The sequence below is a fragment of the Maylandia zebra genome, linkage group LG10 (assembly GCF_041146795.1).
Source record: "Maylandia zebra isolate NMK-2024a linkage group LG10, Mzebra_GT3a, whole genome shotgun sequence".
NCBI classification, from domain to species: Eukaryota; Metazoa; Chordata; class Actinopteri; order Cichliformes; family Cichlidae; genus Maylandia; species Maylandia zebra.
This window is the reverse complement of record NC_135176.1, coordinates 7,820,098-7,846,847: the sequence shown is the minus strand read 5'-3', so window position 1 is coordinate 7,846,847 and position 26,750 is coordinate 7,820,098. Positions and strand designations below refer to the sequence as shown.

At 41.0% G+C, this 26,750-nt stretch overlaps 2 protein-coding genes across 3 annotated transcripts in view; one reads left to right on the top strand and one right to left on the bottom strand.

Moving 5' to 3' along the window:
- The window catches only part of LOC101480214 (uncharacterized), a 118,915-nt gene extending 109,112 nt beyond the window's left edge, over nt 1-9,803 (bottom strand). The window contains exons 1-5 of one of the 2 annotated variants that reach the window (XM_004557452.6): nt 9,598-9,803; nt 8,690-9,180; nt 7,739-8,059; nt 7,568-7,659; nt 7,112-7,483 (exon numbers count right to left, since the gene is read on the bottom strand). In XM_004557452.6, the coding sequence (XP_004557509.2) occupies nt 7,112-7,483; nt 7,568-7,659; nt 7,739-8,059; nt 8,690-9,164 (1,260 nt within the window). In that variant the 5' untranslated portion in view covers nt 9,165-9,180; nt 9,598-9,803. Of the gene's footprint in view, nt 1-7,111; nt 7,484-7,567; nt 7,660-7,738; nt 8,060-8,689; nt 9,181-9,347; nt 9,487-9,597 lie in introns of those variants that run through there. The other variant, XM_076888968.1, reaches the window with a different exon arrangement.
- Nucleotides 9,804-12,666: 2,863 nt separating this feature from the next.
- supt4h1 (SPT4 homolog, DSIF elongation factor subunit) lies at nt 12,667-16,552 on the top strand. Its single transcript, XM_004557453.4, has 5 exons — nt 12,667-12,846; nt 13,879-13,985; nt 14,068-14,123; nt 15,827-15,880; nt 15,971-16,552. The coding sequence occupies exons 1-5, from the start codon at nt 12,778-12,780 to the stop codon at nt 16,036-16,038; spliced, it is 354 nt and encodes a 117-aa protein (XP_004557510.1). The 5' UTR covers nt 12,667-12,777; the 3' UTR covers nt 16,039-16,552.
- The last annotated feature ends 10,198 nt before the right edge of the window (nt 16,553-26,750 follow it).

Sequence of the window (26,750 nt, the reverse complement as noted above, 5' to 3'; positions counted from 1 at the left end):
TCATATGGCGTCCATACTGGTGGACACAGCAGTGCTGTGCATACCAGTCACGAGCACTGTGAAGCATTCAGAGCAGGCTGCTTCACCGTTACTGTATTTTAAAAAGAAGCATGAATGGCAAATGAATGCCAAATCTGATTGCCAAATGTGGGGTTCATTGCACGAATTTTGCAAACACATTAGCTTGTTTATTATATCATATCAGTATGTTGGCTCCAATACATGAAGCTCACCTGCATTCATTGCTGCTACACACTGTTATAAACCACATGCACAAAAGCGAAACTATGTGAGGCAGTGAGGAGCCCTGAGGAGTCCTGGACAGGCTGTTATCTCATCCAGGGAGATAGGAAGTATGGACAGGAAATCTAGAGGGAGGGGGAGGAGAGGGCCCATATGGGAAGTACAGTGTAAACAGTCTCAGCTTTTAATCATCCCAGCTCACGTTCGGAACTGGACACACTTTGATGTTCTCCCTCAGTACCCTCTCCACCCTCCCCTCCTTAGTTCCCAAACGGCTGTGCTGAGGGCCAGTCGAGGGGCGGGTGTGCAGATAGTGGCCTGGGACGCTTTAGAGAGACGGGGAGGCATTCACTACCTTGTAGGACACTGAGACGAAAAAATGTGAAGTGTTGCACAGTTACCCAGTGTCAAGCCTTAATTATAGCTTATGTATTTGAGGGAGCTCTCAAAGTTCACTTCAACATTTCAAAAACAACAATGCAGAAAAGGAATAAAAGAAAGTCAAGATGACTTTAAGTTAACATAGGTGGAGTTTTAAGGATACCTTAATTGGACCTGTTAAAAGAACACAGTTTATCTCCATTTCTCAAAAAGAAGTTCCAACAACAATCCTCAAGTTCGTCATTGTTTCAGAAGCTTTTGGGCTTCTCCTTTAATCACCGAGTTTCATTTTGGAAGGGAGAGGGAGTCAAAATTCCTCAGCACTTGTATTTGTCCAAATAGTGCTGGCCAGACCAGTGTTCCAGTGAGCGTGTTCATTCAGAGGAAAGGGCACACTTCCAGGGAGATCACAGTTTAACAGATCAGACGGAGACAAGTACCACAGTGAAATCTCATGGATTCAGAACTTCAGAGTTTGTCCCACACATGGTAGCAAACATGATCGAAACAAGGATGCAATGCAATTCCCAGGCTCAGGGAAGCAACGTATTGATAAAGATGAACAAGCATCTAAAATGACAAAAGATGAAAACTCTGTTAGTCCATAAAAATTTTCAGAAAAGTGGAATATAAAAGACATGCATCGACAAGGTTGGCTTATATTTAACACAGACGAGAATGCTATGCAAGATGGAAACTGGAACTTTTTAGCCATCAGTCCCCTCGTCCACTGGAAGACAAGAACATAAAGTGGGACCATGAAGCTGCCTGCAGAGGCAACAGAGACCTGTTACAACAGGCCTGAGCTGCAACAAAGAGCATCCTGCAGCATAACACCACCTCTGTGCAGTATGAGAACAGCCAGGGAGGAGAGAGCCTCGCAGGACCATGCCCTCCCAGCCTTGGACAGCAACACAATTGGTGGTTTGACCAGAGGAAAACAGAGTAGATGTATAACCTATTTGGGCAGCCGAAAAAAAAGAAAAACAGAAAGAAACAGGGGGGAAAAAGCAGGGATCTTATCAGCACAAAATTAAGCTGACGGTGGCAGAGATAAAAAAGAATGGTTTGAGGGTGGCACTCAACCTTTCATCCACACCTTTAGGGGAATACACAGCTTCATTAAAACCCTGTGTCGCCCTACAAACATTGCAAAGTCTTAAACAACAACAACAACAACAACAAAAAGCTGGAAATCCCAGAAAGCTGGAAGTGCTTTGATCTCAACAGCTATGTGTTATGTATCCACAACATGTTGTCAACATCCCACACAGACAGGGTCCAGTCAGATCAGCTTAAAACTGGAGTGGGAAAGCAGAAGTGGCTTTTCACTGTGACTAATGCTGGGCTTTTCTCCATCAGAGCATTATAAATCCTTATCAACTATGGCAAACTGCAGCATCTGGCTCACCATTCACAAAACCTCCCATACCTGGTGAGTGAAGCGAGACAAGATCCCACAGAACCTAATATCTTTCGTCCCGTGTCTCTGGAGACGGCAAATAAATCGACACGGCGGAGCTTTACAGCGTAGGGACCTTAATCCACTCTTGAATCCTGAATATGCACACTGAATAGAGAACATACTTCACATTTGGACAGTTAAAGGCAAGATTTTTAACCTAAAAAAACCCCCATTAAATGACAGGTTTTATATTGGTCTCGACATGCTGTCATTTTGCAGTCAGTGGCCACACCTTGATATTAAATATAATGGGAGAGAGCATCAAATGCCAAAAATAGTCACTGCAAAACAAAACAGTTACCTTAGAAAAGATACACGTTAGAGAGGCTGGTGGACTGAGCCAAACCACTGTTTCTCAGGAGAGAGCTAAAATAGACTGAAAATAAGCTAACCTCAATAACACGTTTGTCATCACTGTTGTTAAAGGAATTCATATGTTCTATCATCACAAGCCCAGTGTTGAGTGGAAAGAGTGCTGCTGTAAGCAGCTCTCAGAAAGGCACACTGTGCTGTAAACCATAGTCTCTGCTGCAGGAGTCTTTTAGCAGCGGGTGCTGTGTAAACTGTAGGGAAACATAAGTCACTCTACAGAGGGATTGGTGCACTGAAAGAGGTGGGAGTGTAAAATAACTTTCCAATTAAGGCTTTTAACACAGACTAAGTTATTAGTCAAGCGGTGATTGCAAAAGAGGTTAAAGTGACTCTCTTGGGGGGGTCCAAAGAATAACACTTACTGTGTTAAGTGTTCCCAGTAGTGTACTATAGGAGAAGCTTTCAGGCTGGTAATCCATATCTGACAGAGCAGAAGTGTAACTACATGTGTTGTAAAGCTGTTCTATCAATACACAAAATGAAGATCAGATATTGACCATATGATCATTGAGTTAGTCTATTGCAGTCTATGGAAAATTGTTGCACCAGGTGCCACAAAGGTGCTGGGCCACCTGTGCACCAGGTGAGCTTTGAGGTAAATGGACAGTGCTGTGGTCATGTAGTGCAGGTACCCTTTGATGACACCCTACCTGCATGAGTTTTCCCTCTGCTTTGCCGGCACTTCCTCCCACGAACACCCCTTCCAAGGTGAGGGGTTTCCCCGTGGGCTCGTGCTTCAGCAGCGTCACCTTGATAATCGCTCGGAGAACCGGCCGCTCGGACTCCAGGCCCTGCTGGCCCAGCACCACCTGCAGAGCCGCCATGAGCAGCCACGGCCAGAGCCCGGCCGGGCGCCGCTGTGGGACGGTCATGGCCTCGGCTGTAGCGGCGGGTCCCGGCCGCACATCTTGGACTTCAAAGCAGGCAAGCACCGCGGATAAACAAGACGCAAGAAAGCGGTATCGACAAGTACACGCACAGGTCCCGCTTTATTCCTTCTGCCTACTTGCTTAACAGATCTGGGCTTTCAAAGCCGGAGGACTTCCATGGTAACTCATAAAACTTCCATTCAACACTAGAGTTAATATTCCCAGTCTAACACGTTACAGATATGCATATGTCTCACGTGGAAAGTGATGTCTCACACGAGGAAAAAGCTCCGATTAACTGTTATCCAGTGTCATTAATGTGGGTTGAGAAGCACTGCATGCGCCAGTGCACTGTGAAGACGAGCCGTGCCGTATTAGATCTTAAAGAGTGCATTTGTTTCCACCGGGGTGCTCTTCATCACAGGCGGGTCTATGTCCTCGTCTGGAGGGTGTTTACGTGGTAGCTTAACTCCGGTATCCTCTCCAAGAAGGACTGGGTCCTCTCCTGGCAACTGTGTATCCGTAAATCCTCGGGACTGTTTTTACAATGCAGCGCACATTGACCACTGTACCTTCCAGTCACATTTTGCGAGCACACAGGAGGCAAAGCTTTAAAAGTTAAACCCGTCCCGTGAGAGCAACACTTTGTGGATAAATCCACCAAAAACGCACGAGAGCGACGTCTACGACTTCAAAGGCTGGCTTACAGGTTGCCGCCGGAGAGTTATGAGGCATGCTGACGGATCAAATGCGGCGCCGAAAAGTTGGGCAATGTTTCTTACAGCCGACGAGTTGCGAAAAAATAATCCTCGAAGAAGCTGCTCCGTTCAGCACACAGCTCTGTGTAATTATTAACCGAAGCAAACGGGCCGTTGCCTTACTTTGCTTGTAGCCTGGTAATTAAAACTGGGTCCGAAGCGGCTTCAGTGACACGGCCATCAACTTCTTTCAAACCTACCCGTCAGGGGGGCGACACGCGCGCGCGCACGCATACACACACACGCAGGCTTCCCCCGAGTTCAGTGCCTCCGCTGCACTGTGAGAAATTAGACCCGATCCTCCTGAGAAGAATGAAGGAAATTGACTCGTTTATCAAAACTATCACTGAAAGCGGAGGGGGAAATCTGCAAAAAGTTAATTTAAAAAGTTGCCCAGCCTCCTTGTAGTGTTTGTTTGAAGGGGATAAAGCATAGAGACACAGTGTACTATTATAACACCGTTCTAGAACTTTACCTCCCGGACTCTGTCTCTCCCCTGGGATCTCATTTGAAAGTGTCTACCTGCTCCCTCTCCTGCTACTTTCACGTGCTAACGGGGACGGGAGTTTGATCAACACTTCACCCCTAATCCTGTAAACAGATTGTGTTTCAAGTGTTTTACGTTGTTATTTGTATAAGCCATTAGTGGAATTGCAGCGTTAGTACTACATTTTTCTAACGTCACTGAAAATCTATTTTGCGGTAAGAATCAAACGCAATCTAATTTTCTTGCATGTGTAAGAACGTAAACATACAAACAAACAAAAATCGTTCATTTTCTTTTAACGTTATCGTAGGTGGAGTTAACGAGGAGCACCTGAATGCAGCATTAGTAAGTGGAAGGCGGATCCGCCGAAAAGCAGCAGTTTCACCAAAAACAAGTAAGTGGCTCCCTCTGGTGTCTACAACAAGCAACACCCCTTTATTATTAATAATGCAGTACACACTAAACATCCAACCATAAACTGTATTCACGTTTATTTAAAATTCTAGTTTCATATTTTAAAAAGTACATCAATAGTGAGAATAAAAAGGTAGGGAAAACACAATAAAGCAAACAATCAGTAGACAAAGTGTTTCTCCCTCGTAAAATAATTTGAGTCCTTTTTAAGCACTCCAATACCAATTTATGGTTTACAAGACTTATTTTTCTATTTCAGTTCTTTGAAAATAACATTACAATCTGGTAAAACTATTTCACAAAATCATGTACGTAAATATCCATGCTTTATACATTTACAAGCATACTTGTTTTAAAAATGTAATTTAAAATTTTACAGAAATAAAAGCATCAGTGTTAATTACAATGGATGTGTAAAATAAGAGGAGAAAACATTACTGTACAACTACCTACAATGTACAACATATATGTACTTCTGCAAAAGACTTTGTAATAAGATTTAAAAGAGAACAAAGCAACAAGCATTCACACAATAAATCATCTTTCCAATTCGAGACTCAAGTATGGTAATAGTAAGAGCTTAAGCTCACATCCTGGAGTGACTCAAGGCTCCCTGTCACATGCCAATCAAACCAACAAGCTGAGATCTATGATGAGAAATATGAGACACTGTCATCACGGATCTGTTGATTTTAGCAAGCATAAAAGCCTTAATTGCCTTTTCTTTCACTAATTTTACTCTGGAATTTGACCCTAAACAGCCTTACCTAAAGAGTTGGTGTATTTCCTGTGCAGCTGCTGTTATAATTTCAGACTGGAATCACTGGAAGTATCACCAACTGTAACAGGTACAATATCCCTCTCATGATCTGTGGTAACCTTAATGTAGGGACACAGAGAAGGCAAATAATCCAGGCTTTCTGCTAAACTATATATAAGGCCACTAAATATATATATAGTATAGATTTATTCAAATTATATAACAATATCAATAATTTTCTGTATGAATACAGCCTGAAACATAATCGGATTTTCACATGTTCTACATGTTGTTCTAAACGTTGAAAAAGAACCAACTTTTCAAAACAGTATGCAAAATATTTGCTACATTTTTTAACTATGCGGAAAGATCCATTATGAATGATCTGTGTGTGGAAAAAGCTTCAGTGTCAGGTTTGATCACCTAGAGCAACAGTAACCTCATTGCCACTTTATTAGGTACACCAACTGCGTCTTAACACAATTATCTACTGAGTTGATCACTTTGCAGTAACCCAGAATGTGCAACATCAGACACTGATGATCTACTGGGATTTCCGCATCTCTGAATGCATACATCCTTGAACCTTTATGCAGATGTACTACAACATTAGAGGATGACGCTGAGTGCCATTCAATTGCTGCTGCCACACTCAGATGGTCAGAATCTCGCATGTACAGCATGAAAGCATGGATCTATCCTGCCTTTTATCAATGGTTCATGCTGATGGTGATGTAATGGTGTCAGGGATAGTTTTTGGTACCAACTGAGCACTGTTTAAACTCCACAGCCTGTCGGAGTGTTGATGCTAACCGCATCCATTCCTTTATTACCAATGTGTCCCCATCTTCTGATGGCTGCTTCCAGCACCATGCCACAAACCTCAAACTGGTTTCTTAAGAACAACAGTGAGTTCACTATTATTTTACTCAACTGGTCTTCACAATATCCAGATCTCAACCTAATAGAGTACCTTCAGGATGCTCTATTAGGTTATTCCCATCGTGTGCATCTGACAAAACGTCAGCAACTGTGTGCTGTTATCACGTGAGTCTGAACCAAAATCTCTGAGGAATGTGTCTCATGTTCCTCAATGAAAAAAGATCAACTATCATTTCTAACCTTTCTTGCAATTGCAGCCTATCAAGAACCAAAACCACTGTGCTGCTCTGATCCACCCTTCCGCCTTCCCTTGCAAACTTTCCTACAAGTTTGGGTTACTTTACTGTCTAGCACAGTAAAGGAAAAAACATCTTAGATCAGGAACGTGATGCATCAAAAAATACCTCAATGTCAAACATTACAAAAAAACATAAAACAGATGCACTTTAGCTTCAGGAACTCTTCAATGCGCAGCCTTACCTCAATGATAGCATCCTCAGGCATTTCCTCTGGTACAGACTCCACACACTGCTCTTTGTATGGAACTAGAGGAGCAATACTCGATGCAGATACTATGGTGGGTCCAGCAGAGAAAGGGATAGACCTGATGACACCGTTGCTGTCACACAGTGGGCTGTCACGGGTGTTGGATGAAGACTCTAGCTCAGGGACCACCTCGTCTTGGGGCTCAACTTTAACCAGGCAGGTATTGGGTGGGGTCTGCATGACCTCATCTGCGATCTTAAAAATTGCCTCCAAGTTGATTTCACAGTTTTTCACCTCCTGCTTCTCATTTTTCTGCAGGCATTGGTTATTGTCGTGGAAACACAACATACTGACAGGATATCCTGCCTAAAATGGTGATATAAAAGCATATGTTAAAGATGGCCCAAATACCACTCACTGACTTGTTACGTCACATGACAGTGGTCCTACCTGATAATAACTCTGAGGCGAGAATAAGCCTGTCTGAAGGCCACCACCTGCCATATGAGGGGCCACAAGGTTGGGATGGTAGCAATGACCAACTTCAGGAAGGACAAAAGATAGCATGTTAAGTGAAATGGTACACTGGCTATATTTTACTAAATAATATTTAATGCTTACGTGGGGAATAGTAGCCAGGCTGGTACTGAGCATTACAAGGACTATAACTGGTGAAATTTGGACTTCCATGGTTTGCGTGGGCCAGGAAATTCTGCTGAATGTGCACAGCATTGGCGCTTGAGTTTACTCCAGTGTAAGGGCGGTTTAAAGGTACTGGTAGCTCTTTGCCTGAGGAAAACAAAGCAGAAGGAAGAGCCGCAGCCCTCATCAGGAATCGTGGTGGGATGGGGGTCCCAGTGTAGGCTTGGGTTTTACTTGGATAGTAAGGAGGAGTGGCCTTTTGATTTGTGGGGCTCAGCAGCAAAGAGCCTCCCGAAGAAACTGGAAGACACAAAGCACAACAACAACCTTTTAGACAGTACGAGAGGGCTTAAGTGTTGGTACAGGAGGGCACAGACTTATTGTCCTTAATAAGTTCAATATGGTGTTCGGAAATATGACAGAAAACCCTATCAGGGTAATATTTCTTGAAAACATCTGAGTATTTTCTCTGTGACATGTAAGATTGTCAAATGAAAGTTTAGTAATTCCTCTGGTCAACAGAAAAATATATTTAGAATACTCTCAAATGAGGTCAACTCTCCAGAAACACTTATAGTACAGCTTTATTACTTATGTCAAGGTCATCCCTCATGAAGGCCACAGGCCCAAACATGCCGATCAAGTAATAAAGCTGTGCTTCAACCTCTTTAGACCCTTGTTCTAAAGAGGAAGTAGGCGAAGTTGCGGCAGAAAGCTTTGTTCTGTTTTAAAGAATATTCTTCAGTTACAAAGTTTATGTACATAAAATGGGACAGTGTTGTATTTTTTTAAGGAGCTGATGACCCTTTTTACACAGAACTACTGTGCACTTTTGCAGAAACTACTCTTGTGGCTGAGGAACGGTTAGTGTGAACTTGAGCACCTCAGGGAAACCATATATTTCCACTATTATCCCTTAATAGCACTTGCCTCTTCTCATAGATGTTCCTCTGTCTTCCCCATCCCGATACAGGCGCTGATATCCACTCGGGGACCGGCACTTTATGTTCAGACCGGCTTGCAGCTTGGCCTTATTGTCCACGGTGAGCCTCCTCAGCCTCGAAACGAGTTCAGGCTGGTCTCGCTTGAAGTTGGGATTGTAAAAGCTTGGATACTCCTTGCCGTCCAGGTCCTGTTGAGGGTCGGCCTTCTTGAACCCGTACAAGTTGAGCTGACGGACAAAGCTGGAGAAGTTGGTGGTTTTGAAGGAGTCGGCACTGCCCGCGGTGATGGCATTTGGAGACAGGATCTGCTTCTCGAACAGCTGCTGGTCAATGACGATTACCTCGCCCTGGCGGTCCCAGCAGATGGCGTTGTAGGCCGGGTTGTTCACCAGACGCCACAACTTTGCAGGAAAATTGCTGGGGTTGATTGAGTCCGGGAGTGAATTTAAACCGACTTCCATGCCTTTGCCTGTGCAACTGAGACAGGTATAACAATATTAAACAGCCCTGGTCAAAGCAGCTAACCTGCTTTACATGTTTATAACGTTACTATTTAACTTTAGTTTATGTTTTACATACACTCAAGTTATAACAAGTTAACAAAGTTATTTAACCACCATTCATTATATTAAACACATAATTACCCTTGTTAATGAAAACGGATTAAACTTTTTTTAAATTATAAATAAAATGCTGTAAAAAGTAAAATGTTATCTTTCACTGTTTCTGTTACTCTGCTAGCATTAGCTAACATTAGCAGTGGCTGTGTTATCTTGTCAAACAGCCTCTCCTAAGTAAAGAACTTTTTAGTTAAGAGCTGTTTTATCCATCTCCATATTTTCTCATATATTTTAAGTAAGGTTAAATCTAAAATAAACACTGTAATAACTGCACCTGTATCACCAAGTCGCACTGGGAACCGTTGGAAGTTTACTGCCGTTGGTGGAGGTGCTGGAGTTCAATGTGACATCCCTCCGTTACTTTAAACAACGCTTAATTTTGGGGGACTACAAAGCCCAAGATCCTTTCACATTTCAACGCCGAAACTGGACCCTAAACGTCACACAGAGAGCCAAAAACAGTTTACAGCCTCTGGTTTACATGCTTTTGTTGCCATAGGCACACAAATGCCTTTAGGTAATATATGTTACTTTTAAACTGTTTTGCAAATAGCTCCAATGAATGCATCGCAGGTTCTCACACAGCCTGCTGTTTATAGCTTACATTTCACATCATCTGAGTTTATTTCTGAGTTTATTTACTTGCAGCTTCATACAAGACGCAAGATGATGAGCCTCTCCAAAGTTGGATGTGGCACGGCAACAGTGCAGTGACAAACGCAGGTTAATTATCCATGATAAACAAATAAGAAACAAAATGTGAGAAAACGATGTTAACTGTTGAAAGAGATTTGACTGGTAACATAATCAGTGTTTAGGTCAATGGAATTAATAGATGTCACCAAGCACATGTGGTGTGAAATTGTACCAAATGAAAACACGCTGAGCTGTGTCGCCACCTAGTGATAAGGAAGTAGTTTATTATTATTATTATTATTATTATTATTATTATTATTATTATTATTATTGTTGTTGTTGTTGTTGTTGTTGTTGTTGTTGTTGTTGTTGTGATTATTATTATTATTTGTATTTAGATGTAGACAGCATCATCTATCTACATTTTGTGAAAACAAAAAATCTCACTGCCAAGCCAGTAAAATACATCCAATTTGTATCCTTTCATTGTCAAAATCCGATGTGTTGCTAATTCTATGTAATATTAACAACCTGTTAACAACATTACATGAGACTGGTGTGTAGCACCGCTTGAGGAGAACATGATGCCTTTATTCAGGTATGCAAATTCTGAAGTCAGTGAAACAATAACTCCAATCTCCACATTTCGACCTTTCTTCGAATTAGGTTTTTCGACTTTAATCTCAAAATTTTGACTTTATTGTCAAAATGATTAATAACATTTTTGTTTCTTAAGGTGGCCCTAATACTATGTCGTAAATATCCATCCATCCATTCGCTTCCGCTTATCCTTTTCAGGGTCGCGGGGGGCTCTGGAGCCTATCCCAGCTGTCATAGGGCAAAAGGCGGGGTACACTCTGGACAGGTCGCCAGTCTGTCGCAGGGCTAACACATAGGGACAGACAACCATTCACACTCACATTCACACCTAGTGGCAATTTGGATTATCCAATTAACCTATCCCCACAAGCTGCATGTCTTTGGATGGTGGGAGGAAGCCGGGGTACCTGGAGGGAACCCACGCAAACACGGGGAGAACATGCAAACTCCACACAGAAAGACCCCGGCCTGATGGTGGAATTGAACTCAGGACCTTCTTGCTGCAAGGCAACAGTGCTAACCACCGTGCCACCGTGCTGTAAATATCACTTTAGTTTATTATCAAACCTGGCAGCTCCGCACTCACCTTCAAGACTGAGGACGTGGTGAGAGCTCTCAGGAGGACCAGGGAGAGGAGCTCACCCGGCCCTGACAACATCAGCAGTCAAGTTCTTAGGCACTGTGCAAGGCAACTAAGTGTGTTCCAGACTCTATTTCAACACTCAATTGACAGTCACACCGCCCCCAGCTGTGGAAACACTCCACAGTCACCCCCACCCCCAAAAGAAACAACCCAAAGTCTCTCAATGATCTTCATCCTGTGGCCCTTACCTCCCTGGTGATGAAGGCCATGGAGAAGATCATAAAACAGCACATTGTAAGAGCAACTGACCCCCTGATGGACCCACTTCAGTTTGCTTACCGTGCACGCAGAGGCGTCGATGACGCAAAAATCTTCATCTTGGACTCCATCCACAAACATCTGGAGCTCCTTCACTCCTCCGCCAGACTTCTCTTTGCTGATTTTTCATCAGTGTTCAACACTCTGCAGCCTCATTTCCTGGCCATTAAACTTTCTTCCCGATTTCACCTGATCATCTAATCCTGTGGATATTGGACTTTTTGACCAACAGGACTCTGGTCTCTGTTCCACCTCCACTGGCTCCCCCCAGGGCTCTGTGCTCTCCCCCCTGCTCTTCATCCTCTAGACCGATGACTGCAGATCCACTCTTCAGAAGTTTGTAGAGTGGTGTGACAGCTCCAAACTTGAACTGAACGTGAGCAAAACCAAAGAGATGGTGGTGACCTGGCTGCTTCAGTCACCACCACCATCCATGGGAAGCCTGTGGAGGTAGTTGAGGAGTACAAATACTTGGGAACCATTTTTGACAACCTCATGAAATTCTCTGCTAACACAGAGGAAATTCTCAGGAGGTGCCACCAAGGGCTAATGGCCTTGTTGGCTGAAAACCTGTGCAAGAGTTCTGACAGGCAGGCCAATGATTTTTGAGCACACTGATGCAGTGTGCTGCAGTCTGTTCCTGTTCTGAAGGCTGAGGGAGGGAGTGGAACCAGCAGGTAATGGAGAAGGTCATGTTGCTTTCCAGGAAGGCATAGTAAAAAGGCATAGTAAAAATTAATTAATGTATTAATGACCCCTCTCACATTCTTCACCCCGCATTTCAATGGCTCCCCTCTGGGCGGCGCCTCCGCTGCACTTCCTGCAGGACTGAGAGGAGAAGAGCCACCTTTGTCCCCAAAGCCACTCTGCTTTTTAACTCCAGCCGATAAGACCATTTCCCACACCCATAAACATAAATTACTCTACACTCTTTTTTATGCTGCTAACACTTCATTCACTTTTAGTCACTTACAGTTATTTATTCACTTATTCAGTCACTTTAATTTTAAAACTGTGTATATACTGTATATTTTAAGTATTTTTTTTTTTTTATCTCATTCTTATTGCCTGTTTATGCCCTGTCCTTATTTTTAACGTCATGCTGCTCTGTTGTATCTTAATTGCCCCTTGGGGATAAATAAAGTCTCCCTGATTCAGATTTTTTTGTGCATGGACTTTTATTCAGGCGGACTACAGGGACGCCTCTGGGTTGCTAGGGCCTTATAAAGTGACGTAATATCCAGGCGACTAGAAAATCATCATAATATTAGTTGGCGTGATTGTTTAGTGTTTGTTCAATTATTTCGTCCGAACATAATGGCATTAGAAACAGTCCCCAAAGACCTGCGCCACCTGAGAGCCTGTCTGCTTTGTTCGTTAGTGAAGGTAAATCTTTATCTGAGAGAAAAACACTGTGAGGCTAGCTCCTGTGCTAACGTGGTGCTCTGCGCAGTGTTTTCCTCCTGTTTGGCCTAACAGGAAAATTAAAACTTCGAAATGACGCTTGGTTGCTTTTAGTCAAGGAATTATACCTAAGTATTCACTGGGGCATTTTTGTTTACAAAAAGACATCTGTGCTAGTTTGTTTGGTTTCTAGTCCCACGATAACGACTTGGGGCCGTACTAGAAAAATGTACAGAACCTGGCAGAGCCTGGGTAGAAGGTGATGTTATTGTGACAAAACGCAGAATAACGTTATTGGGTTTTTTTTTTTCTTAAGGTCGACAATAAGAAAAGAAACAAGGTGGACAATAATGGCTGAAGCGAAACTAAATATTTTAAGATTGACTTTAAAGTTAAAAATCCACGATAAATAAAACTAGAAACATTTATTGTTCCTCAATGCTTCCTCAGTGATTTATTTCGTAAGGTCGGGCGTGCAGGGAATCTGACTTTATTTTTGAGAAGTTAAAGGTTTTTATTTTGGAGAGATTTCATTTAAAGTATAGCATGTTTACAGTAGTTTAAATGCGGGCTTCTTTTTGTTTTGTTTGTTTGTTTGTGTGTGTGTGTGTGGGGGGGGGGGGTTGGCAAATACCAGAAATGACACTTTGGCACAACACCAACACACAATCCCATCTCACTTTATTATTATTATTATTATTATTATTGTTGTTGTTGTTGTTGTTGTTGTTGTTATAGTAGTAGTAGTATTAATACTATTATTATTTAACCATGCACAGCCGTTATCAGTGGATGTGCCAAGGTTTGTTGGCATCATTATCTATGGTGGGTTCCAATATATGTATGACCCTCATTAGAAATATATTCTTGCTACACTGAAGTGCAGCATTTTTAAAGCAGTTAATATTTCTCAAGTAATATCTCACTTCTCATTTTTGATCCTTTCTTCTGGCTCTTTTTATTGGACTCATGCAATCTGATACCTCACTTTTCTCTTGCTCTCTTCCAATTTAGACCATTGACCAGTTTGAATATGATGGCTGTGACAACTGTGAGTCATACCTCCAGATGAAGGGGAACCGAGAGATGGTGTATGAATGCACAAGTTCCTCGTTTGATGGGTAAGTGTTGACTAAGCAGTAACTATGTGTTTCTTTGTCTGTTCTTCCCTATGGTTTACTGACACTGATTAAATGTTTATAGTGTGATCGCCATGATGAGTCCTGAAGATAGCTGGGTGGCTAAATGGCAGAGAATAGGTAAGGATCTGCTGAAGCATACAGTCATGGTTTTAAAAAAAAGAAGAAGACAGTACATTCAGTTCTAAGGTTTTATGTATCAGGACATGATAAAAAATGTTAAATTGTTCATTATTTATTTAAGACAAAAAGGAGACACTGTTTCTGGAAAAACGAAGTACATCTTACACTGCTTTTATAATAATTGAGAGGGAAAATGGCACTTGATCATCAGCCAGTCTGAGCACCTCTATAAAAGCAGATGATTTAGCAGGTGTGTGTTAACATAGTGTCAGGGTGAAAAACAATCAGCGGTGATCTCATGAAAGCAACTGTTAGTGCCCATTAATTTAGGAAGGATTATAAACCAAACTATTGGAATGTCATCATTCTACAGTGAGATCGATTACTCACAAGTGAAAAACATTCAAGATAGATATAAATTTTCCCAGTGGTGAACATTACAGCAAAGTCACCACAAGGTCAGACCATACACTGCTCAGAAAAAATGAACAACTAAGGCTTGTTTGAAAGGGTTGTCAGGAGAAAGCCTCTTTTCTCTAAAAAAGAACATGGCAGCATGGCTTTGGTTTGCAAAGTTGCATCTGAACAATCCACAAGACTTCTGGAACAATCCTATCAAAAGAGGCCAAAGTGGAGATGTTAAGCCAGTTGGTTGGAGAGAACCAACTGTCAAGCACGGTGGTGGAGGGATGATGGTTTGGGCTTGTTTTGTAGTCTCAGGACTTGAGCACCTTGTAGTCGACTATGAACTCCTACCAGGGTATTCAAATGTGAGGAGATGTCCCCAAAGCTAAATGTAGACTAAAATTGGGTCATGCAACAGGGCGATCGTGGCTCAAGAGTTGGGCGTTCGCCTTGTAATCGGAAGGTTGCCGGTTCGAGCCCCGGTTGGACAGTCTCGGTCGTTGTGTCCTTGGGCAAGACACTTCACCCGTTGCCTACTGGTGGTGGTCAGAGGTCCCGGTGGCGCCAGTGTCCGGCAGCCTCGCCTCTGTCAGTGCGCCCCAGGGTGGCTGTGGCTACAATGTAGCTTACCATCACCAGTGTGTGAATGTGTGCATGAATGGGTGGATGACTGGATATGTAAAGCGCTTTGGGGTCCTTAGGGACTAGAAAAGCGCTATACAAATACAGGCCATTTACCATTTACCATAACCCAGCAAACACAGCAGCAAATCTACAACATAATGGCTGAAAATGAAAGGAATCAAGGTGCTGCAGTGGCCCAGTCAAAGTCCATGCCTCAATCTGACTAAAATGCTGTGGCGGGACCTGAAGAGACTGTGTGTAAAAGAATGCCTGCAAGCCTCAATGAACTGAAGCAACAACAACAAAAAGAATGAGCCAAAACTCTTCCACAATGATGAGAGAGACTGATAGTCAAATGGAAAACTGCTACTTTAAGTTATTGGTGCTAAAGGTGGTTCAGCAAGCTTACTGAATCATCCAGAAAATCCAGAAATTAGTTTTTCCACAGTGCTTATAGATTTTGGCTTTGGATTAGTTTTTGTTAAATAATGACACAGATATGACACAAAAATGTTGTTGTTCAAATGAAGTTATTTACCTAATTTTAAAACCAGGACTATAACATTTTTTACATGCTTTTTAATAAATCTTGTAATGTTATTAATGATAGCCACATAGTTCAGATTATGATCCATTTGTGTAATTATTTTTTTTCCTGCTCTGTCTTTCAGGCAACTTCAAGCCAGGTGTATATGCAGTTTCAGTGACTGGCAGACTACCTCCAGGTACATTCAAACACATCAGGGCACACACATTGGTTGGAATTGTCTTCTCACTTCATATGTTTCGGTTGCTCATTATTCTCTTCTCTGAAGGCGTAGTGAGAGAGCTGAAAAGCAGAGGGGTGATCTACAAATCCAGAGACACGGCAGTAAAGACGTAAATCCTGCTGATTGTCCCCAGAGCTGGATCATACTGTTTCACCATGTCTGTGATGTCTTGTGGAAATGTTAAGTTTTTGGAGCTTTTTAAATTTGGAAAAAAAAAAACAAAGATTGCTGACACATAAGAAAAGGTAGATATGTCTTATTTGTTTGAATAGTTTACGTGAAATAAAAACCTGTTTTATAAAAAAAGTGAGTGAGTGTCTTAAAACAAATGAATACATTGGATTTATATGCACCTGTAATCTGTGAATTAACTAAGTTTTCAGTGTCCCCGAGCAAGTGAACATGATCAGTTAATTTTTAATGGGACTAATCTGTCTACTGTCCAGAAGGGCACACAATGTGGTTTCTGACTGATGACCTTGAGCTGCGGTCCAAAATGATGATGATGGGGGTGAGGTCTCTAAGAGGACTGTGGTTAGACTCCGAGTTCATTCAACCTTTCTGGAACAGATTGCTGATATATGTTGACCAGAGAATACAAATAAACGCGTCCACATTCATGACTAACCTGGATATTTATTTGTTTTTAAAGGTATCTAAATTAGGTGGACCTTAGATTTTAGGTTTTAGACCATTTTTGACTTTTCAATTTATTTTATTTTTTGAAGGTTTTTTCCTATTTAATCTTTATGTTTTCAACATATAATGTCAGTCTTTCCACTCCTACAAGCCATTATGTTTGTTTATTTTAAAGTTTTTTAGCAAATAATAATAACTAGAAAATGCATTTTCTAACGAAACTGCAGTGTGGATGCTGATAGCTGAATGTTTTGAGCGGAAATGAAGCAACTGCTGAATGTTAAGTTAAAAATGTTGAAGGAGATGAAAAACAGAATGTTTCACTTGAAAACAAAAGTGTTTAAAGCTGATTTTCAGACAGGAAGAAGTTGAAAAGTAGCTGACCATGTTTAAAATGTACAGTAGAAAAAGTTGAGTAATGACAAAAGAAAATTCAGAGTCACAAAACATCTGAAGAAATATTTGAAACCTCATATTATTTAAGTCCCTGAATGTCTGAAATGTGGGAAAATCCACTACAGACAGTTAAATACTGTAACTTTTAATCATCCGGTCAGAAAAGATGATTATCTTTCAGATAATCATCTGGTCATGATCATCAAAAGTCATCAACTGACTCCACTGCCCACATTCTGCCATTGAAATACATGGTAAATTTTTGTTGAATAAAGTTGAATAATTTAAAAAATATAAAAGTTAAAAATGAGGAAAATACAAGCAGTCATGTCCAAAAGAAGAGGAATCTAACGGTGGTTGACTGGTTTTTCTAAGTTGAACGGTGTTGAAGGAGATAGATGCCAAAAAATGTACGGAATATGAAAAGTAGAAGAACAATCCTTGCTTGTGTGCTTAATCAGCATCCACACTAATAAAGCCAAATACCATCACCAAGCATTATTTCATTATTTCCGTTAAAAAAATATGTTGTGACAGGTTAGTATCATGCATCTAATAACATGCGTTACTTTTAATAGTCAGCAGGGGGCGACTACACTGGTTGCAAAAAGACCCTTGGCTCCTTTTCTCTACAATCTCAGCAAACACAGACAGCTTTATGGTTTTAATCTCTAGTTTCACATCATATTGAATAAAACTTTCTTTTACAAATGATGAATTCTTACAGTCAGAAAGGAGGATTATTCAGGGTCATTAGCCAATAAGTTATATAATCGATTTCTCTGTTTCTTCCGTCACCATTTGTCACATATGGTCGCAAAACACTAAGATGGCAAAGGTGGTTCATTCTGATTGTTGTTCATTCTGAGCAACAGAGTTCATCATGTTTTTTTTAGTTGGCTAGACCCTTTAAAAAAATCCTCCCTGTACTTCTTTAGCTGCACCACTAGATGGTGCTTTTTACTCAGTGCCGGAATTCCCTGCAGCCGCCGACACTGCCGACAGGTGGAGAACTCTCAGCCAAAGTGTGAACGTGTAAATTTAGCTAACCTTTCACCTGAAGTGCTGCGTGCGATAGTCTCCAGTTAAATTTAAGCCTTTTCAGATCCGGTATCTGCTGTGGTTACCGTTTCACTTACAGCACAATAGTGTGAAGAGAATATCATCTTTATTGTCATCCTGTGCTGTTCAATATATCAGGTGTAGTTCAGGTGGAGTACTACACTACTGGAGTATATTATCACTTAAGAAAACACCTCCACTTAACACCATGTGTGTCCTCTGACTTAACTGCAGCCTGGAGGACATCCTTGCACATGATCTCGGTCCGCTTCTCCGGTTGTCTTCATTTGTGATGCTGTGAGTCTTCACTGCACCGACACCTGCTCCTGACATTTTGTTGCAAAGGCACAGTTAGTGAAGCCAGTCTGTCAAAACTCACTGAGAACTCTTAGCCATATTGAAGACTAACAAGCGGACCCGTAACGCTGGCAGGAAACTTAAAACTTGGTAAAATAGCAGTAGGTGAAAACTGCATAAAAAAGATGCGATGCGATATGAAAGCTGTGCCGGTTTCATGTTTCACAAAGCATTTCTCATTTTACTTTTGCGGGTAACCTGAAGAGACGTGCGATGACGTTAATCAAATGTCATGACCTACAATGAACGAAGAACTACTTATTTTCATTGTTCTTATCTCCATAAACTGGAGAAAAAAAGGTTAATCCACCAGAGGATAACTTTTCTCCATCTATTCATAATGATGACATAATCTCTCTAGAAGAAAATATGCAGATCAGTGCTGAAGATCACTGCCGGTTGAAATCCTGTATTTCACAATTGCTGAACCACAGTGAGACACATCATTTTCTCCAAACTCCAAACACAAAATCAGTTTTTAAAAAAAATGAAAACACAGTGTTCTGGACATATGACTTCTTCTTTCCGACCTCCTGTGGCTGTCTTGTGTGTGTGTGTGTGTGTTCTCTGACTTCCTTGCACCATCCACAGACATGCAGGAGAAGTTAATCGGTGTTTCTCGATTGGCTGTGTGTGTGAATGGTTGCCTGTCTCTCTGATAGACTGGTGATCTGGTGTTTCACCACATTTCACCCGGTGACAGCTGGGATAGGCCTAAGAAGGTAAAATGGATGGATGATGTGCTCTGTATACTAAGGGGAGTATAACATCATAGTCAAGTACTGATCTAACATGGACACACAGTAAATTCTAGCTAATTCTAGCAATGGTTAACTCTGTGTTCAATTTGCATTCATGTATTTAATTCCCCCAGCTGCCACATTCGGGTCAGAGGTCAGGGTCAGCAACCAACCCTGTAGCACCTGTGCCGTTTCGTTCATGGCAGGCGACCTGCTGACTCTCTGCTTTGTGTAACATCTGGTATTTTGCAGTAAAGGAGACACAAATTATTATGTAAGTTTAAATATTGCACAACTTCATGTATTTTACAGAATAAATAAATATTGCAATGTAAGTAAATGTAATAAGTGCCTAAATTCTGGGTATTTTAAAGGAAAGGATACACAAATTATACTGTCAGTAATTTTAAGTACTACATCATTTTAAATACTGTGTAATTCCTTGGTTATCTTGTGGAAAAGCAAACAATATTTCCCCATCTTACATTGTATTTACAGTTTAGTTTTCAGGGCACAGGCCATATTGTGGAGTTACCTAACTTCCAGTTATTTTAAAGGAAATGAGACAATCCTTTCCTGTACACTACCTTTGAAATTTGTGTTTGAACAGTGATTGTGACACGGAAAAAATAGACTTGGCTTCATCATTACGGTCACGTGGGTCTGCGAATTTTGATGGTCCTTAGTTTTTCTTGTAAGTGGTTAAGAGAGGACAGTCCTAATCTATCTATCTATCTATCTATCTATCTATCTATCTATCTATCTATCTATCTATCTATCTATATGCAAATGTGTAAAAAGATTATTTCACTAATTATTCCCTGTAAAACCTGGCTTGTTACCTCCTTATTCTAGTATGCTTTAAGTATTTGTAGATAAATATTATTTTAAACAAAATACACTGAAATTGAATGTAATTGCAGAGGGATTACACTCTTTGTCACGAGTTATATTATAAAGTGCTACAATAAAACTTCGAAGACACAAATGAGAAAATACTCATTTTGTAAGTCTCATCTCATCTTCAAACACAATTACAGCCACTTTGCTCACATTCCTCCCTCTTCACCTACAAAACCATACAAATTAAATATCACTGTTATTCAAATGCCCAGCAGGTTAGACTTCTCTTTCCATCACAAGTAGAACAGAGACTTTTTGAAGAGACGCTTTACCTCCAGTGGTTGGAGGCAGTTGATAACCAAATGAGAAATAAACCACAAGTGTCAGTTTGCACTGTTCCATGTGGGCCCTGAGATCAGTCAGTGCATGTGCACCATCATTTAGTTGTTCACCTTGACACCCCCCCCCCCCCCCCCCCCCCCCCACACACACACACCACCACCACCACCATTTGCAGTGCGACACATAGAATACTAAAATGCAGTGGGGGTTTTTTTCCATGTGGCCTAAACCTGTCTTCATCAAACTACACGTGGGTGAAGTCATTTCACGAGGGCTGCAAACTAAAAACAAAACTGAGAACTTGGCTTCCACGACCGCAGGCGCTGTCAGGAAGGCTTTCGGCTCCGCCCATGTGCTGGCTTTTACTCAGATTAAGTGCTGCAGCAGCATTTGAGAGAAGCAAAGTGAAGTATGGCCTTCATTTTCTCTCTCTCTCTCTCTCTCTCTCTCTCTCTCTCTCTCTCTCTCTCTCTCTCTCACACACACACACACACACACACTCACACTCACACACACACACACACACAGAGCAACACCCATGAGGCTTCACTGGTGCCTTTGCCCTTATTTGGATGTATCAGTGCTCTGAGCTTAGGGGAAAGTAATAGATCATGAACCGAGGTGTTAACTTCAGGTTTGCACTAACCTTTGTTGAGAAAGAAAAAAAAAGCAAGTGGAAAGTTCTTCAGCTAAGTTTCGAAAAGTGCTCTGTCTGACTGGGATAAACGGGAATTAGGGAAGCAAGGGGATGTATTTTGCATGGGGGATGGACATTAGCAGCAAAAGGTCACACACACTTTAACTTGCTCTGGGTGTGTGTGTGTGTCTGTGTGTGTGTGTGTGTGTGTGTGTGTGTGTGTGTGTGTGTGTGTGTGTGTGTGTGTGTGCATGCGTGCGTGCGTGCGTGCGTGCGTGCGTGTGTGTGTGTGTGTGTGTAAATGTGTTTCACAAGGCTTACAAAGCTTCCTCTCTTTGGCAGCTACAGAACTGAGAACATACTGAAGGATTTCAATTCCTTTTACAAATGCTGGCAGCTTCAATGGACAAAGCTATTGTATGTTAACGCTGGTCGAATACAAGAACAGCAGCATATTCACAAGTAAGCAAATGGTGAAAATCAAAAGGTATCAAAGCATGTATGAAAGTACTCATTCTGTAGTAAAATCCTCACTCGGGCTGTATGTTTCAGATTAACAAAAGTGTGTAAGGTGGACTTTTCTGTGTAGCATCTGAAAGTGAAGACGCTGTCAACTGCTAACTAACTGCCATGTCTGTGAGTAGTTCAGATACCTCACATTTAAAATCTTTGATTTCAGGAGCAGAATTTAGTTAGAGTTTGGTGTTTGGGCCCTGCATTCACAAGACTTTACAACTCAAGAAGACTGCCAAATCAGAAGATGTATTTGCATATCAAGTGAGGGCAGCTTGGAAGAAGCAATGTTGCTCATGTACTGCCTGAACTACCTTGCAGGCTTTGTTCCATTTCCATTTGCTTCATCTTAAAGCAAAGACTTGTCAGTGCAGGGCTGTAGAAAACAAATATAAAACTGTTGGATGATTTCAAAGTTATTTATCAGGGGTCCATTCTAAGACTGCTGCTGTTTATTTTATATATGAAAATGGCTTTAGACATAATAAAAAAAAACCTCTAATTTTTTCGCTGATGATATGATGATGTACTACTCTACTCCCAACATCTTCTCTGTCTGCTAAATCTACTTGTGTGATTTAGAACTGGTTTATATGCTGACAAAACTAAACTGATGATGTTCTCAAATGCAAACTCAAAAACACTGAACCTTTCATATATTACTACAGAAATTCCTGTGTACAGCTCTGAAAGTACACAGGAATTAGATGACAGTGTACATCTGGTAAAAACCTTACAGTGAAACTGGGTTTTAACTTTAGAATTGAGACTTCTCTGTCCTCTGAGGAAAAACCAGAGACTTGATGTTTCCACTTTTATCTCAGTAGTCTTCTTCACAATGCTTACATATTCTAGATACTGTTTATTTTGGAGCACTGAGATTTATTACAAACCCTAAAGTTATGTTCAACGTTGTACATTCACCTGTTTTGTCATTTTGTAGACTACATTTGAAAGTTCTTATTTATGTCGCTATTTGTGCCTTGTTCCATGACTTACATTCAACAAGAGAGAGAGAGAGAGAAGTTTGGCATGAGACTCCTTCCTTTTGTCTTTCCCAAATGTTCACACTGGACTCAAAAAATAAATAAAATATAATGAAATTCAAATGTGCACCTCTGTAAAAGCAAAGGATTTGGCGGTTTGATATTAGCAATGATCTTAAAGAATACCTGTTTCTGCCCATCAGTTTGGGAAGACTCATAAGACCTTTGTAAACAATTTGAAATCCATCATTCTGCAGTGGGAAAGATTGTTCACAAGTGGAAAACATTTAAGACAAATACCCATCTTCCCGAGTATGGATATCCCTGAAATCTCACCCCAAGGTCAGACAATGCAATGTTTAGAGAAACTGCAAATAAACCAAGAGCTACATCTGACACCCTAGAGCCCTCAGCTAGCATTTTAGATGTTAAAATCCATGAAGGTACAATTAGAAATAAACTGAACAAGCACGGGTTGTTTGGAAGGGTTGTTAGAAGAAAGCCTCTTCTCTCTAAAGAAGAACATGGCAGCATGGGCACGGCTTAGGGTTGCAAAGTTGGATCTGAACAAACCACAAGACTTCCTGAATAAAATCCTTTGTACGGAGAAGACCAAAGTACAGTTGTCTGGCTATAATTCAAAGTGCGATGTTTGGAGAAAAGGGTTGTGTTTAGGGTTATGCTAAACACAACCTGTCAGCACGAACATCTCATAGCAGCTGTCAAGCATGGCAGCGGAGGGGTCGTGTTTTGCAGCCATGAGACCCACGCACCTTGCTGTCATTGAGTTGACAATAACGTCCTCTGTATATCAGAGTTCAAATATGAAGACAACTGTCCGACAACTTAAGCTGGGCTGAAAGTGAGTCATGCAACAGGACAATGATGCCAAGCACAGCAGCATATCTAAACAAGGAGAGCTGAAATAGAAAAGAACCAAGCTGTTGCTACGACACAGTCAAAGTCCAGTCCAATCCCAGTCCTAATAATAAGACCTGCCAAGGACTAAATAATGTGTTTAATATGTTCTTGTTTATAAAAGCTAGGATTAATAGACGGTTAACTTTGTTTTTATCTTCACTGTACTTCAGGCTGCAAATGTTTTGCCTGAATCTTAATCTTTATGCCTGTTTTTTGCCCTGAGACAGCTGCATTGATGTTTTAGGCTCCACTGTGGAACTTCATAAAGTAACTTTTGTATTATTTTGTGTTATTCACTTGTACACTTGGTATACTTCATGTGTATTTCAAGTGTCACCTAATGAATGTGAGGACAGATGTTTTTCTTTTCTAATTTAACAAAATGTTTCCTTTTTGGTATTTTTATTCATCAGGTAGCAACATAGCTTTATTCATACAGTATGTTGATATAAGCTAGGAACTGTGAATTATTTCCAAAGCAAACTGGAATAAAACATCTTTGCATATATGTGTTATAGATTTCCTTTTTAGAATTTCTCTTGTAGTCTTTTGGATACACAGTTTGATTTTTAGGTAAATCAAGCTATTCCTATCCCAATATTGGTTTCAGTAAATTTTTGAACGCATTTTTATTGCAGTTTTCCTTTTCATTTACTTTGAGCAGTGTTACTCTTAGCTGAAGCTTATGAAATCAGACTTAACGTTAGGTTTGTGCTAAGAAAAATTGCATGTGGGTTAAGATGCTAAACAAAGACAAAATGAATGGAGGTAAAAGAATGAACCTGAGTGAGGGTTAAATGGCACCATGTGAAAGGTCAGAGGAGAAATCCATCTCTGTTGGGGCCACAGCCAGACACAGTTTTTTGGTGTTAAGAGCCACAAGTCAAAAAAGTTACAAATAGCTGGCGTAATATTTCAGGTTCAGGCCTGTGTGGAGCTTGCAGGTCAGCGAGGGATCAGGGTGGCTCTGTGGTGTCGACACCCAGGCTGTAGCCCAGGGGGAGCTTGGCGAGTGCTGGCAGGGAGGGGAAATGGCTGCCGGTCCAGATAAGGTCTATCGTAAGAGCCAGTGTGGGGGGGAAGGCCCCAGTGTTAGAATATTCCTCACAGTGTTTGGGCCATTTCCTCAATGACATATGCGAGTGAGTGCTAGCAGTGTGCTAGCACGCTGCTAGCACACCTTTACCCTAACATGAGATGCCTTGAGGTGGCTGTTGTAAATTGGCATTATATAAACTGAAATACATAGTCAGGGAGCTGTAGCTCTTTTCAGGAGCAGATCAAAGTTCTTGGTTGCTCCTGAGAGTCTTCTTTCTGCTGTATCAGGTGCAACTGTTGTGGTTTTTATGTCATCTTATCTCTTATGTCTTTGTTGTGTCTGTAGCGGACAACACTCACATGGACTTAGGTGTCCGAGGACTCGCACGCTTTCTGTCGAACTGTTCCACGCTCACTGACCCAAAAGGTCAGACAAGCTAGAAAAAGTTCACCAAACCAGGACAGTGTTCCAAAAATGATGAAACACATGTGACTGAGCTTTGTTTTTCTTCTATTCTTTCTTAAAAGTAATTTCACAAGCCCTTTAAAAAACTAAAAAAACTAAAAAAACAAAACAATTTATGCCTTGATCTTTTGAAGGGGCTTGAGCCCTTGGTTGGGAAACAGCGAGACAAATCTAACGCATTTCAAAGTTCAACCGTCTCCAACACTAAAGTCATTCTTAAAAAGCATTCATTTATCCATTTCTATTCCTAGTTTTAGTATTTTATTAAAGCAGAATGCACGAGTTTTTAGTTCTAATTATTTATTGATTTTTTTTGTAAGAGGATCTAACACACCTTTCCTGTCTGCTTTGATCAGTACAGTTCTAACTAACCTTTTGTACCTTATATTTCTGTTTAACATCCCCCACACTACCAGCTCACAAGCAATGGGTGCGGCCCCTCTGCAGGCTTCTGGACGTTGACTAATCAGAGCAAAGCAAGCTTTTAGGCCAGGTGAGATCTTTAAGAGACAGAAACTAAAATGACCGGATTCACACAGTGGGTGAGCTCGGGCGGCGCCAACATCAGATCAACAAGCGCTTTGTTGAACTTCCAAGTTGTGTAAAGCCGGCCCCAAAGGCCCCGAATGAAAACACAGAGCTCCACATGAGCATTTTAAGACCCTTTTAAGAAGAATCCAAGTACTTTGTCATTTTAAAAACCACACAATCACAATCACACAAACCCATCCAACATTAACATATAACCAAACATTTAGCCCTGTGCATATGCTAACAACAACACAGTGACCATAAGAGCAGATTTTAGAAACCTAGAAGAGAAGTGAAAATAATGTAGAGGCTAGGAAATATATATCCCAAATGTTTCTGTGAGTCTTGTGGCATGTTATTGTATACATCTTATTATTTATGGGCAGTACTCAAACATTTAATAATAGCTTAAGTAAGAACTTCATCTGCTCTTATACACAGCTTACATAGGGAGGCTTACAGGCCAGAGCACAGTTCAGTCCCTTCACATGAGTCTGGATCCCACGTGATGAAATAGTTAAGCATAAAATGACTGTAAGTTACCAAAGAAAGCTCAGAAAATAAAACAAAAAAGAAGTTTAATGAAAAAATAAAGCATTAAAACGCTGAATTAATAAAATGTGTCGCCCACTGCAAAAATGTAAGCAACAGAGTTTGATCAGAAAGATGTAGTTATTGATACGGGTATAAAATGTAAACAAATAGGTGGAGACATTTCCTGAATGATTGTTAGATCACAGATGCAGTGATATTCAAGGTTTTAAAGCTGTGATGTTCATTTTGGGTAGTTTACTAATCTTATTCTTTAGGATTCTTTATGTTATGTATGTAAAATTTGTGAATTTGTGCTGCCAAATACAGGGAGTGCAGTAGGAAGGTGAATGGCTTCCTTTTGGAAGGTAGTGTAGATTAAAGATTATAGTCCAGAAAGCTGAAGTTGGTAGCGATGTGCCATAGCTGTCACACTTCAGGGTTCACCCAGATGCCCTTCAGGGTTTGAATTATGAGAAACCAAACAGTTACAGTTGGACATTTACATTCAGGGGGAATTGAAACTTGTAGCCTTTCACTTTTAAAAACCCAACAGAACGTAAGCACATTGATGAAAATGTCACTCAGTGTGCCTTTTTTTTTCTTTTTAATGGCGGTCGCAGCTGACTTCTTTTTTTTTTTTTTTTTTTAAACATTTCAACAAGTTTGCCTTAAAGCAGCACTTCCATGCTCATATGGTTGCTGACATCAGAACCCAAAAACCCAGCATTCTCCCCTCGTGTAAAAATACATTCGAAAGTAAAGACTGTGGATTTTGTCACCTTCCTATTTCACATTACATTTCCTAAGATGTGTGCAGAAG